At 42.4% G+C, this 14,711-nt stretch overlaps 1 protein-coding gene across 3 annotated transcripts in view; it reads right to left on the reverse strand.

Moving 5' to 3' along the window:
• Positions 1 to 14,711, reverse strand: part of LOC121005428 (signal transducer and activator of transcription 5B) — a 218,877-nt gene that overhangs the window by 37,619 nt on the left and 166,547 nt on the right. For all 3 annotated transcript variants that reach the window (XM_040438192.1, XM_040438191.1, XM_040438193.1), the window contains exons 3-4: positions 2,818 to 2,954; positions 867 to 1,023 (exon numbers count right to left, since the gene is read on the reverse strand). In XM_040438192.1, the coding sequence (XP_040294126.1) occupies positions 867 to 1,023; positions 2,818 to 2,945 (285 nt within the window). In that variant the 5' untranslated portion in view covers positions 2,946 to 2,954. The remainder of the gene's footprint in view (positions 1 to 866; positions 1,024 to 2,817; positions 2,955 to 14,711) is intronic.

The following is a 14,711-nucleotide window of genomic DNA, read 5'->3' on the forward strand; positions in this document are numbered from 1 at the left end:
TGCAAGGCCCGGAATTTGGAACAGCAGAGATATCGTAGAGAATTGGAGCAGCAGGAAGCAGGTAAAAAACTTGGGCACTTGCTGAAACAACAGCATTCCTGAAAAACCCCTTTAATATGTATTTACACCTATTTTTAAACTTTCCCCTTTTTTATTTCAGTTCTCGCCTTTATAAAATAGAAGAGTAACCTTGTATACTTATCTTCACCCGATTTACTAAGGTAAAATGGCCGTACACATAAGATTACATTTATGAAATTACCTATTTTGGAAGACCATCATTTGAAAATTGGCATAAACAATTGTTCGCGATGGCCAGTGCCAGATTTCGGTCTGCCAAAAATGTGATTGGTCAGGTTGTAAAATTTTGTCCGTTATCAGCTGAAATTACAAGTGTATGGCATGCTCGACCAAATTCATCTGGCCATTTGCCATTGTGCTCAAGGACAAGGTAGTAAGTCTTTTTTATTTTTTAACTGACCAGTCAGTTACTGTAGCCTTGTTCATAAGAAAGATCCCACAGACGACTGATCAGTTGCAATGCAGCCGATCACTGCTTATATGTATCGCTATCATCACAATGGGACATATCGCCATTAGCATGGCTGAGCTCCCATAATGCAGTAGGACCATCTTCCCTACAACACTGTACAGTGCCGGGTGTAAATATGACACTTCCAAGAATCTAAACCTCAAGAAATGGTCTACAGAATTGTGAATGCACAAGTTTAGAACACATGCTGTGAACAAAGGATCACTATAGGATACACCTATGAAGATCAATTCTATATGGATTGTAAAGGTGAATACATACAGTACATTAAAGGATTATTAAATTTTACATATAATGTAATTTCTTGGCCCACCTTGAACTGCGTAGCATAATGGCCAAGTTTAATCTTCAGTAAGAACCCATCCTCGCCTACTTGATGCTCCGCTTTCTTCTGCAGCTCCTGGACCAGCCCTTCCAGCAGCTGTGTGGCTTTCATGCTGTCCTGTGGGTTTTCTGGGTCCACCGAGTCCCTGTTAATTAGATTTTGTGATAACATTCACTTATTCCACTTTACATGCCTTGTATAATACAGTGGTCTTATCATTTACTTTCTCATCCTAAGAAATAAAAGAAACAAACTGCTTCCTCATTGGTATTCAAAAACCTAATAATTCAGGGGGTAGGTGGGACTCCTCATCTCTCTCAGCATGAACATGCTCTGGCTTCTTTAGGAGAATGATTAAAATGGCAAACAGACCTACCTGAAGAGGAGTCTCGCTGCCTACATTTAGGCCTTGTGCAAACCACAGATCCACAAAATACAGATGTGGTCCTCATTTTTTGGGGACCCATTGATCTCAATGAGCCTCTGGTCTGGATGTGGAAAGCAACAGTATGTCACTTCCACAAGAAGATAGAACATGTCCTATACTTGGCCGCTAAATGCGGACCATGGACCCATTTAAATCAATGGGTCTGCAAAAATGTATATGCAACACGGTTATCTATACCATGTGGACCGCAGAATACATGCGGTTATGTGCATGAGGCCTTAAAGAAAGGGCTAGACAGTACTGAAGACATTTTACGTTGACAATAATCAAAATGAGATATACTGACATCTTTCAAGTCTTAATATTAAGGAATTTTCTAAATCTTTAAACACAATATGGAGCTAATTATGTTCATTATATCAAATGATGAAAATGCAGGTTCATGGGGTGGTGGGTTATTGATCCTATTACTTCCGCATATGGTGGTACTCAATGTTTGGGAATGTTGTAGCTCCACAAGGATATTTCTACTGATTCTAGTGTTTCTACGAGGTATAAACTCTTCTTGCCTCAAAAAGATGAGGAGATTTTGAGGCAATACTTCCTGGGAAAAGTAGAACTACTCACCTCTAGAAGGAAAAAAGCACCACCTGTAGGTGACTGCCCTGGAAGTCAAATGTCTGAAGTATGACTTGTGTGTCTGGTTTGGCTGATACCCAACTTGTAGACCGTACTGTTTAAGTTCAGTTAAACAGTTGCAGATTCCATCACATTTGACATATAGTATGCAGTGCTCATTTTTGACAGAACCGTATGGAGTCAAATGTGGGCCCCATGCGCGTAGCTAGTTTTCATCTGGTCATGGATCTGGAGATTGAATTTAGTTTTTCTGCTCCTAAGACAGAATTCATAAAGCAAAGTGAACTCAGGCTTAGCAGAGTTGTTGCTTCTTGTCAGTGCACAGTAGGGTTCAGATGGTAAGCTCCCTTCACGTCCGTATGTGTTTTGCGGATCCGCAAAACACAGACAACAGCAATGTGCGTTCCGCATTTTGCGGACCGCACATCGCTGGCACTCTCATAGAAAATGCCTTTTCTTGTCTGGACAAAAATAGGACACGGAAGTGCAGATCCGGAGGTACGGATCCGCAAATGCGGACAGCACATTCCGACCCCATTGAAAATGAATGGGTCCGCACCTGTTCCGCAAAATTGCGGAACAGATGCAGACCCATTTTGCGCATGTGTGAATGGACCCTAAACAATTGGGTGGCACTTGACTTTTCTTCCTTCTGTAGGATAGATATGTAGTGTAAATGTAGAGGTTTGATCATGTTTTGAGGGCTCTCAGTAAATTGTCAGCTATAATCCTAGGCTTGTCTCACGGCGGCATCTTAGCTCCTGCACAAAAGAAAAACTGTAGGGCAAGGCATGATAATCAAATATTTGGCACTATTAAAATTTGGATTTTCTTTAGCTCTTAAGCTGACAGGACAGACTGGTGGAAGGTGGAAAATGGTGGAGTATACATGACAGGATATAAGGAACATACCATGACTGAGCTTCTATCCAATGTGACAGGTAATGTCGAACTTCTATAGGGAAATGCTGTCCATACAGCGCCTGCATCTGCCGTAAGGCATCGCCCTGGAGCTGCTGTGCCTGAATCCACACTGCCATAGTGACAATCTGCAAGGTATAAAGCGAGAAGCTTCTTTCAGAACTACTGATCCATAACATACTAACATAGATCACATATGAATGATAAAAATAAAATCATCAGCAAAATTATCATCATTAAAATTAAAGGGGTTCTCCGGTTTCATAATGAATATTTTTATTTGTACAGAGTACTCCAAACACTGCATATTTTGCCCCATATGCCTCTTTTTATGTCAGCACTTTCATTCTCATGTTTTTTGCATCCTTTCATCTGGGCAGAATGTTTACAAGCAGAACTTCCTGTTTTCATCAGCTTCCTATTTGGTTTTCTAATCAATCCCAGCATGCTTTGCACTGCAATATTTCACAGGGCTTGCGCGGTCTAGCTAAAATGGAGAAGCGGGGAACAGTGTGGCAGGCTGAAAACATCCTGTGAAACATTACAGAGAAAAGCATGCTGGAATTGGATTAGAAAACCCAGCAGGAAGTTGATGAAAACAGGAAGTTCTGCTTGTAAACCTCCTGCCAGGATGAACTGATGCCAGAACAAGGGAAGGAAACTGGCAACGAGAAAAACAGATTAATGGGGCAAAAGTATTGAGTGTTAGGGGTACTCTGGGCAGATTAAAAAAATTTATGATGAAACTGGATAACCACTAAGTCCTCTGGATAGGTCACCGGTATCTGATTGGTGGGAGTCCGACACCTAGGCCGCCTCGATGGTCAGCTGTTTGAAAAGGCAGCGGCGGTCGCAGTAGCATTGCAGGCTTCTTTAAGCTTTTCCGAAGCCATGTGACATCACATTTATCCATCACATGGTCAAGGCACAGCTCAGCCCTGTTAAAGTGAATGGGGCTGAGCTGTGATACCAAGCATAGTCGCTATATAATATATGGTGCTGTGGTTGGTGAGCAGATAGAAGGGCGCAGCGCTACTGCGAGCACCAGTACTTCAAACAGCTTATCGGTGGAGGTCCCGGGTGTCAGGCCACCACCGATCAGATACAGATGACCTATCTCAGTATAAAACTCCTGGAAAATCCCTTTAAGTTATTCTTTTTTTAACGTTTGTAAAACTTTGCTCAGCATTTTCACAAGGAGAACTGTTTTCTTCAAAGGGGACAAGAGAAAATGGCAGCCATTTCAACTCTTAGGCCCTAGCAGACGAGCATGTGTCATGCTGGGAGTCCGCAGGGCAGCTCCCGGTCTGACGTCCCAGCACTGACGGGATCACATAGCATTATATTAAATTATGATGCTATGTAACCCTTACAGTTCAGCATTATGTTAGTGTCATCTAATACATTCCAGAACTGTAAGGGTTACATAGCATCATAAATCAATATAATGTTATGTGACCCCCGTCAGTGCTGGGAGGTCAGGCCGGGAGCTGCCCTGCAGACTCGCAGCGTGACACACGCTCATCTGCAAGGGGCCTTATAGGCCTCGTCAGCTATTCCTTTCAGACTCCTGGAAGGAGAAATCTGCATTAGTATGTAGTGATATTTATGTGCCTTTATAGATGACCCCAGCTTTGATGTGGTAGGATTCATAGACTTGTCTTCCTTCCAAAGGCTTGGAAAACATGTGAAAAAGACAATTGCAAGCTACAACAAAGAGACGTGATTTTACTGCAGTAAGGCTCTGTTCACAGTTCCGTAAAGAGATTCTGTCATAAGTCATAAGTCAATTGTACGTCATACAATGCACCCGGCAGTGTCATTTTCGTTTTTTTGCTCCTATGACAGAGCAGAAAAATGAAAATCTTGATGGAAGTGTAATCCGAGCCTTAGTCATACAAATGATTTTTAGGTCTATAAAGCAGGCTCTCATGGAGTAATGTAAATATATGTACAGTTAGTAGATGGTAGGAGGCTGCAATGTTACCACAACATATATAAAAGAAATTACCTTAAAAAAGCAATAAGATATAATCAAAATCTATAATATGTATTCTGAAGCAGTCCAATCTAGGGTTTAAAATGTGCTGCGGCCCCTTCAGCAATGGTGGTACGCCACTTAATAGAAAAAAGCTCACTATGTATTTAGTACTATGTACTACGTGTAAGAGTGTCCAAAAGAACGTTCGTCACTCACCCGATAAAAACAGATAAAACTCACCACTCCGTGCGCTAGCAGTGGTATCCTGATATGTGTGCTGTATACACTGGTTACGCTCTCGGCCTCCTGGGAGTCATTCCGCTGTATTGAGTGGACAGTTGGCACATGCGTAGTAGAGACCCAGTGGGCATATGAGCCAACTCTTGGCACAGAACAGTGGGACGACTTCCAAGATACTGAAAACATAACCAGCAAGTTCACAAAACAGCTCAATGTAGTTGACTTTTGATAGGTACAGATGTAGGACAAAGGAATGGAATTTGCTTATTGGAGACCAGAGCTCGGAATCTAATGTCAGACGTACTGTACAATAAATGTGCATTAGGGCAAATCTCACAAAGTCAACAGGGGGAATATATCACGCTTGGCACTCAGAATTCTGGCTTCAAAAAGTCACAAATTTAGGCTTTGTGACTTTATGCGCTTATGTGTAAAAAATAAAAAAATGTGAAGTTTTATTTTAGTTTTTACACCACTCCAGTTTTAAAAAGTGGCCATGGTTAGTCTGTCAAGCTGGGTTAGGTCAGATTTAGTAGCGCTCCTATGACAAAGGCAGACCATGTACCTGCTATGAGGTCTGAGGCTGAACAGCTTCTCCTATTACTGACATAGATTCACCGCATTTTCCATCAGCTGCCACTAGGGGCAGCTCAGTGCAAAGAGATTATTTACAGCTTCCACTGAAATCAAATATAACCTGTAAAAATTGCTACACCCTGAAACGGAACGCCTAGCACCCCGACCAGGTACCTCCGTTGATAGCTGCTCCTAGTGCTTTCCGAGGACTCCAAGCACTCCACTTGACACAGTATGCACTGCAGACCCCACGAACCGCCGAAGCTTGGTTGAGGTCTCACAGTCTCCTACCCACCCTGGACCTACGACAAGGCTCCAGGCGGTGAACCTCTCCTACATCCAGAGAGCAGGAACCAGGAACAAGCCCTTACAAGAGCTAGTAGTTATAGCCAGGGGAGTATAGCAAATCTCCCAGCGTATAGCAATCCCCAGCGTCGATCAGTTACCCAAACATCAGCCTCAACATGATAAAGGGTAAAACAGGAACTCAGTGGTGGCAGCAGGCAGTCAGTTTTCTAACATGCTGTGTGAAGGGAAACAGGAGATTTATCAGGGGGGAAAAAATAAATCGCATGTGGACAAGTCTAAGGAACATGGTGGCCATAACCCCTCTCCATAAACCGTACATGATCCCGTGCCAGTGAGCTCCGTGAGGTGCGGCATGTTGCCCCATCTTCTTGGAAAAAAACAGGAGATTTTTCTCTTCTGCAGCATCACTGCTGAAGAGCTGCAAGCAGCATCAGCCAACATAATCCAACGTGTCCGACGTGAACGGGGATCACTTTCAGCACATTGTGACTTGTGGGTAATAAAAAAAATAAAATAATCCACTTGCTTGTTCATCTGGTCATACTATCGCTGGAGGCGGGACTACTTTTTCATTGTAGAATATGCTGTTGAGCGCCATATTTATGAAGCACCTGTTCCACTTTTTCCCAGAACAGAAGCTGAATAAAGTAGATGAGAAGGAAGGAAAATATCCAACACATTTTTATATAGAAAATATCTTCTGCTTAATTAATCAGAATGTCAATTAAAAAGAAACATGGGGAGTGGTGCTTTGCATTTCGCTTAGCCTGGGGGTGTTTGGCACATGCCTACTGGAAAAGTGGGTGTGGCCATACATTTTGCCTGGCCCAATTTATAAACTGAGATTTTTATTAAAAAGTCACAAATATTGACGGAATCTTATTCCAGAAAGTGAATTATCACAAAGCAGAAGTTAAACTTCATGATGCACCAAAACTGTGGGACATTTAATACATTTGCAAATGATAGCAATGCAGAGCCCTGCAAAATGAACTCCCCCTCATGACAAATCTCCTCCCATGAATCTACACAGGTCCATCACGTTTTTCCCATCCTTTTAACGTATACAAAAAATGTATGCGTTAAACGAATGCTTCAGACTGATGCCATACCATATCGTTCCATTGTTAAAAAATTTATTTTTATTTTTTTACTGGACTGTGCAGGATACAAGAACGTGGTGTGCGGTATTTTTGTATCCTTTTTTTCTAACGTGTACGTGAAACGGAGGCATAAAAGATGTGAATCCACCCTTTGTGACAAGAAACCAAAGACTTTGAGGGAAAGTAACACGAAAAATCGGCAAAACAAGCAAACTCAACACAGATCTCAGCACAGCTGAACACCAAGCCACCATGTCAATGCGACTCATTTTAATCCTGGATACGCCAGTTGTCCATTATTGACCAGACGGATGAATAATCAGATACAAACATGACAACAGGTAAGAAGAGTTAATGCTGGTGACATAAAGGTTAATATATCAATTTCAACACACGGCCGGAAGACATATTTCAGGCAGAATTCGTGTTGTGCAACCCTTGAAGCACAGGAGGGGGTAAAGAATAAAGAGAAATCGGGTGATGACTGGAGAGAGAGCGAACAGCGTCTGCAGCACAGGAAGGGGGGTGTGCGCGCAAACCTCCAGCCGGCAGCTTTTCCTCCTGAACCCCCTGCATACACATGGACGCTCGGCTGAGTGGATGTGTCTGAATGGTGAGAGGGAAATAAAAATGGTTCCCAGAAGCTCTAGCGTTCAAGGCCTTAGCCTTATGATGGCAGACCGTCTCCAATGATATATTTCTGAATATCAAACCGTTCACAAAAGGCCATAAATGAGGCTAAGCAAAGCAAGAGAAGGGTGAGGTAGGATATGCGATGTGAGGTCCTACCATTTTTGTACTACTGGCTTTTTCAGGTTTCTGTACAAGAAAAACGCATATAAAAAAACAACCTTTGCAAAGATCAATGACCTAGAAGTGTGTCTAGATCACTTACAATGGATTGTGTACAGATATGCATAACCAGAGGCTGCCCCTGATGTCTTCCTCACGAACATCTGCACTTTGACATTGCATTCTTCTTGTGAGTGTAACTCGCTATAGCCAGATTTGTACTCGTTCTGTTCCTGCTGCAATGCATCCAAGATAAAGTATGGAGCAACTTCACAAATGGCTTTGATTAAAACCTTACTGCTTTGGGTCGACAGTAATTTCTCAGTGTAAGCGCTGATGATATCTCACTTATTCCCATTACTGAAGTATTTTTAACCTTTTTGAAGAGATGCAAGGCGGTGGGATAAACAGCGCTGACTCTCTGACTGCTATAGGCTAATTGGCTGCATTAAGTTTCAGACTTAAAAGGATATTCCCATCACAGACAATGGGGGCATATCGCTAGGATATACACTGAGGACGGAGCGGGGAAGGCGACGGAGGGCGCACTGTGCATGCGCAGCGTCCCTCCATTAATTTCTATGGGGCCGCCAAAAATAGCCGAGCCCTAGCTATTTCCATCACCCCGTATAAAAGAATGGGAGCGGTGGCCATGCAAGCGCGGTGCGCTCCCATTCACTAGTATGCAGACAGTGCTGGCGGTGGTCCTCCAGCCACCACTTTCCGTGCTCCATTCTCGGCATAAGTGCGGGTCCCAGAGGTTGGACCCACACCTATCAGACAATGGGGGCATATCCTAGCGATATGCCCCAATTGTCTGTGATGGGAATACCCCAGATTACCCCTTTAAAGGCTACGTACGTACAACTTTGGGGCCAATTTTTTTAAATGATTCTATTCTACTTATTTGGGGCTAAAGATATATTTTTTCAGTTGGTACCACTGAACCCGAGTTCGGGAAATGGGTTTTTTACTGTAAAAATTAATCTATGAAGTTATTATGCGAAGTCAGGTGAGACTTCGCAAAGTAATAACTTCGCTCGCTCCGCACAATATTGGACCGAAGTTTTATACGAATCGCTCATCCCTAGTTTATAAAAATTTTCCGGCAGTTCTTGTACTACAGAGGTTAATTGAGAGTGTATCTACAGACTGTCAGTTTCCATTTCATCATCCAGCAGAGCTCCTGCTCATTCTGTAACCCTGTTCTTTGAACTCTTAACAGCTCAAATGCTCATTACAGCTCAATTCTTGACACACTGATAAACATATGGATTAAACAAGTGCTTATGAGCTTCAGATGATCACAAATAATGGATTCACATGAGCTGTCAGATGATGGGATCCAATGTAAACACAGGACCTGCTGGCTCTGCAAATATACAGATTGCACTGTTATACTGGGAAAGTGGCTGAAAATGTTCAATTAAGAACAACTGAAAAAATATGATTTTTAGCCCAAAATAAGGAGAATCCAATAATTAAAAAGACTGCCCCCAAAGGTGTCCATAACCTTTAAGTCAATTAGATACAGTCCTGCCAAGATACTTGTCCATAATGCTGAGCTATTCCATGCTCAATGGAGCAGCCAATTTTGAGTTGCGTTGTACAGTTGTGTTCAAAATAATAGCAGTCAGACATCACTAACCTGATCAATCACTGTTTTAGGTAGAAATGATATTTCTACATGGCAAATAATTTACTAGCAGGTGTAGTAGAGTAATAGAAAGTTTACCAACAGACCCAGCAGTCATGACATGCATGCTGCTGATTCTCTGTAATTCAATCACTTATTGAAAGGTGCATGTTCAAAATAATAGCAGTGTGGAGTTCAATTAGTGAGGTCATACATTCTTTGAAAAACAGGTGCCAATTATTGCCCTTATTTAAGGAAGGAAGGCAGAAAATGTTGTACATGCTGGTTACAGTGCATTTCTCTCTGAAATTCTGTGGAAAATGGGTCGTTCCAGACATTGTTCAGAAGAACAGCGTACCTTGATTAAAAAGTTGATTGAAGAGGGGAAAACATATAATGAAGTGCAGAAAATGATTGGTTGCTCAGCTAAAATGATCGCAAATGCTTTAAAATGGCGACCAAAACCTGAAAGACGTGGAAGAAAGCGAAAAACTACCAATCGAATGGATAGAAGAATAGCCAAAATGGCAAGGACTCAGCCAACAATCAGCTCCAGGAAGATCAAAGAAGGTCTAAAGTTACCTGTGAGTACTGTTACAATTAGAAGACTATCTGCAAGAAGCCCCTGCAAAGTCCCACTGTTGAAAAATAAAAAAGACATGTGCTGAAGAGGTTACAATTTGCCACATTGACTGGCCTAAAGAGACATTTTGCAGACTGATGAAAGTAAGATTGTTCTTTTTGGGTCTAGTGGCCGGAGACAGTTTGTCAGACGACCCCCAAACACTGAATTCAAGCCACCGTACACTGTGAAGACAGTGAAGCATGGTGGCGCAAGCATCATGATATGGGGATGTTTCTCATACTACGGTGTTGGGCCTATTTATCGCATGCCAGGGATCATGGATCAGTTTGATACATCAGAATACTTGAAGAGGTCATGCTGCCTTATGCTGAAGAGGAAATGCCCTTGAAATGGGTGTTCCAACAAGACAACGACCCCAAACACACCAGTAAACGTGCAACATCTTGGTTCCAGACCAACAAGATTGACGTTATGGAGTGGTCAGCCCAATCCCCGGATCTTAATCCAATAGAAAACTTGTGGGGTGACATCAAAAATGCAGTTTCTGAGGCAAAACCAAGAAATAGAGAAGAACTGTGGAATGTGGTCCAATCATCCTGGGCTGGAATACCTGTTCACAGGGGCCAGAAGTTGGTTGTCTCCATGCAACACAGATGTACAGCAGTTCTCAGAACAGCGGTCATACAACTAAATATTAGTGAAGTGATTCAAAGGAAAGCAAAATCTTCAAACATTTTTCAGTTTATATAGTGAATGTTTGAGTTTGTAAAGAAGAATACAAACACTGCTATTTTTTTTGAACAGTCTAATATTCACTTTTCGTCAATTTTTTTAGTGTTTCCAATGCATTTGTGTGTATGGAAATAAAAGCTATTAGAAGGATTTTGAGCTGTATTCACTTTTTTAAACACACTATTATTTTGAACACAACTGTATATCCCTAAAGGCTCCTTAAGTTGGGCTAGCTAGGGGCTTGTGCTGGGATAACCATCCATGCAACGCACCTCACACATCTCACTCCTCACAGTTCTGGTAAATGCTTTTCTGAGGGGAGCTTTGCGATATGCTCTCTCAAGGGATCTGCGTCCCAATGTGTTGCATTCAGCCATGAATGTTTCATCCTTACTATTGGAACCTTGTCGCACTCTGTGGCTTTTGCTTGGAGTAGGGTTTCCACCCCAATTATCAGTAATACAAAGACTCCAGCATGTAGTATAGAAAAATGGTTATTTTATTATGTTAAGGTTACTGCGGCTTTCAGTGTAACATTTCGGCCGGGTGGCCTTCTTCAGACTAATGCCGCTATTGGAAGCGAGAATATACATAGAAACCACGGCACTCGATGTATCGTTTGTCAAAGTTAATTCATTTATTTATTGTCCATCCCAAATAGGATCTTTTTTAGTTGCAAGTGGCCAACGTTTCGGTCCACTAGGACCTTGATCACGGCCTTGATGCAGGAGATCGGAGGCGCCGGGAGGACTTGCTATTGGAAGGGAGACGTGCTGGTAGAGCGCAAGATAGAATGCGGAGGTACCGCTGTGGGGTGAAGCGCTATGCCAGCACGTCTCCCTTCCAATAGCGGCATTAGTCTGAAGAAGGCCACCTGGCCGAAACGTTACACTGAAAGCTGTAGTAACCTTAACATAATAAAAACCATTTTTCTATACTACATGCTGGAGTCTGTGTATTACTGTTTCATTCTTACTGCAGTTTCTTCTGGCAGGTAAGTATTGGCCTGTAGGAATTCTGTTGCTTAGGGTCTTTGGATGCCAGCTGCTCTAGTGTAAGAAGCTATTAGTGGATGCTGATTTCCTCAGATTATCAGTGTAGAGATACTGCCTCAAGGATGCCGCGATATCCTGAGGTCTTTATCAATTATTTCATATGTAACGATGGAAGAAGTCTTAAAGGCCAGGCAATGCTCCTCTGGAATTCAGAGAAGAGGATATGCAAATAAGCTCTTACCCTCTTCCCAGATTTCCATTCTATGGGCTATAGGACTCCTCACACCATTTAGGCACTCTGCATAAAGAGATATAGCATCCCCTGAATCCTGACCTAGGTCTCTCACCAAGTTAAGCTAGTTCTCTTTGCTCTGCACCGATGAGGGGCAATCATCCCAAAACAGCAGTCTGCAGATGAGGTGCTGGCTTACTAATTATCATGTCAAACATTGATTGATGAGATAGCTACCTTACATCTGGTGGCATCAGAAGCAGAGCTTGCTAAGAGTTCATTTGTAAGGGATAAGCTAATTGCCCTACGGACTCAAGATCAGAAGTCTATTTACTCAAAACTTCGTATGGGCTATGGCAAGTTGAAATGAGACTTTTGTGAATAACTTCGGCATTCGATTTTTCAACTTTAATACCATTTTAAAACAGGAATCCAAAGATGGCTTCGGTACCGGCTGGTACCTCGGTACCGAAGCAGACTTCGGATCCCCGTTTTAAAGTTGAAAACTCAAATCCCGAAGTTATTTACCGAAGTCCCGCAAAACTTCAGGAATAACCAATTTCCCTCGCCAGAGCCCATACATTTGAATGCTGCATGGAGACAAATCTCCGTAGAGTATTCAAACTTCAAACTTTGAGCGAATGAACTTTGGATCTTGGATCCAAAGCTCGATTCGCTCAACACTATTCATTTGCATACCATCTATTGCTCAACCTGCGGCCTTCCAGCTGTTGTAAAACTACAACTCCCTCTATGCCCTGCTGTAGGCTGTCTAGGCATGCTGGGAGTTGTAGTTTTGCAACATCTGGAGGGCCGCAGGTTGGGCATGCCTGCTCTACACGAATGCCGGTAACACAACGGTATAAGATGTTTTTCTTCCCAGTCATCCTATTATAATAAAGGCATTGATGGTCCATTGGAGCTGGACTTTAACATCTCTGCGATCTCCAGAGCCTGAATATCCCTGAATATCCCATCATGCAGTAATTCAGTCAAAGGGCCGACAATGACATGAGTGGGTAAGACGATAGTGGTACCAGTAAACAATGGCATGGATTTTCATCTTCTTACCACAAGCTAGCCTGTTGTAATGACTGTCAAAGGTTAGTGGCAGCTGCCAGTTATGAGAGAGCGAGCGGGTTTTTTATGCCTGCACTTAAGTCCTTCTGCTCATTACTAGGATGCAATTTTTTTTCAGTTGCTATGGAAACATGTAAACTACTACTTAACCTGTACATTTAGAAAAGTACCATAATGGGGCTATGAATTAAAAAGGAAGTCTATGAGCTGCACAGACCTTCTACTGACTTAGGACAAGCAAGAAATGACTAACTGGAGTAGAAGATGTCTTCAAACCATGGGGAGAGGCTCATAACGTGATGTGCATTAAGTAGCTGATGAGACAATTAAGAGGGTCTAGGATGAGGAGAGAGCGTAGCTAAGAAACAGTAGGCAAGCAGCCCTGAAGAAGAGCACGATTTCAGGGAGGACATAAGTGTCGTTCACACTTCAATGTCATTTTGTTTCTATAACCAGACTGTAAAAAGCCTTAAAAAGGATTTTCCGTAAATAATTATTTTTTTATCTAATGCCCACACAGACTGCCTCCAGGAAAAGTGAGGGTTGCATGGGAGGAGGGGGTTGCGTTTTAAAATTTGCTGTGGGGCCCAGTCAGTTCTAGTTAAGCCACTGATTGAACATAAAGCTGATCTGGTCTGCTAAGACCCTGCAGCTCTCCTATGCCCAAGACACCTAGCGATCACATAATCGCCAGGTACAATAGGGGAAGCAGCATAGCCACTTCCTCTACTAAATGCATACCAGGAGAAGGCAGAAGTGGTGATAAACTGCTTCCGTCTTCTCCTTGGGGTCCCCGGCTGGCAGTGATTGATTGCAGGAGCTATATTCTAGCTCCTTACATGTACAGTGCCCCGGATTAAAGCCCAGTGCCATACATGTTTCAGTGGATACATCTGAAGTGAAACTCATTAACATGGCTAACCAAGCCCATTTTACCAACCACTTTTGAAAACTGAAGTGAGTGGTGTGAAAAGTCTCAAAACCCTGTATTTTGCGAGTATTTGAAGCCAGAAATCTGTAGTTCAAGGTGTGATAAATTCCCCCTTTCAAATCCCCTCTGTCAGGACTTTTCATACGGCAGCCAGTCTCACTTTACACTCTGTCAGACCATCATTTAGACCAGTGAGGAGTAAGGGGTGATGACTCAATTAGAGCACCATACCTCCTCTATGCTATGCCAATATGGTTGGTCAGGACTTTTCACATTGCACTTATCACTGAACTGCTCCTCTGTTTGTACGTGTATATAGACCTAGAGGACCATAGAGCTGCCATTCTGTCAGTCATTCCAGTCCTCCACCTACTATCCTAATGAGGATTCCTTGCAGATAAGCCCTTCCCTGTGCAACATAAATGGGTCATAATCAGAGATGACTGTTCTCCTATTACTGTTACAGAAAGACAATAATCTGTATTTAATTTTCCATGGTATAGTACTGATGAAAAAAAAAAGTAAAAAAAAAAATTATTTAAAACATTGTTTCCTATAAATATTGTGTATAAAAAATACCCCTTTCTGATGAAATTGTCCTTTTAAAGGGAACCTGTCTCACTGAGGGCAGCATAAAATAGTGACAGAAATGCTGATTTCAGCAGTGTGTCACTCATCAGCTAAAAGTAAAT

This window comes from Bufo bufo, chromosome 6, assembly GCF_905171765.1.
Source record: "Bufo bufo chromosome 6, aBufBuf1.1, whole genome shotgun sequence".
Lineage (NCBI taxonomy): Eukaryota > Metazoa > Chordata > Amphibia > Anura > Bufonidae > Bufo > Bufo bufo.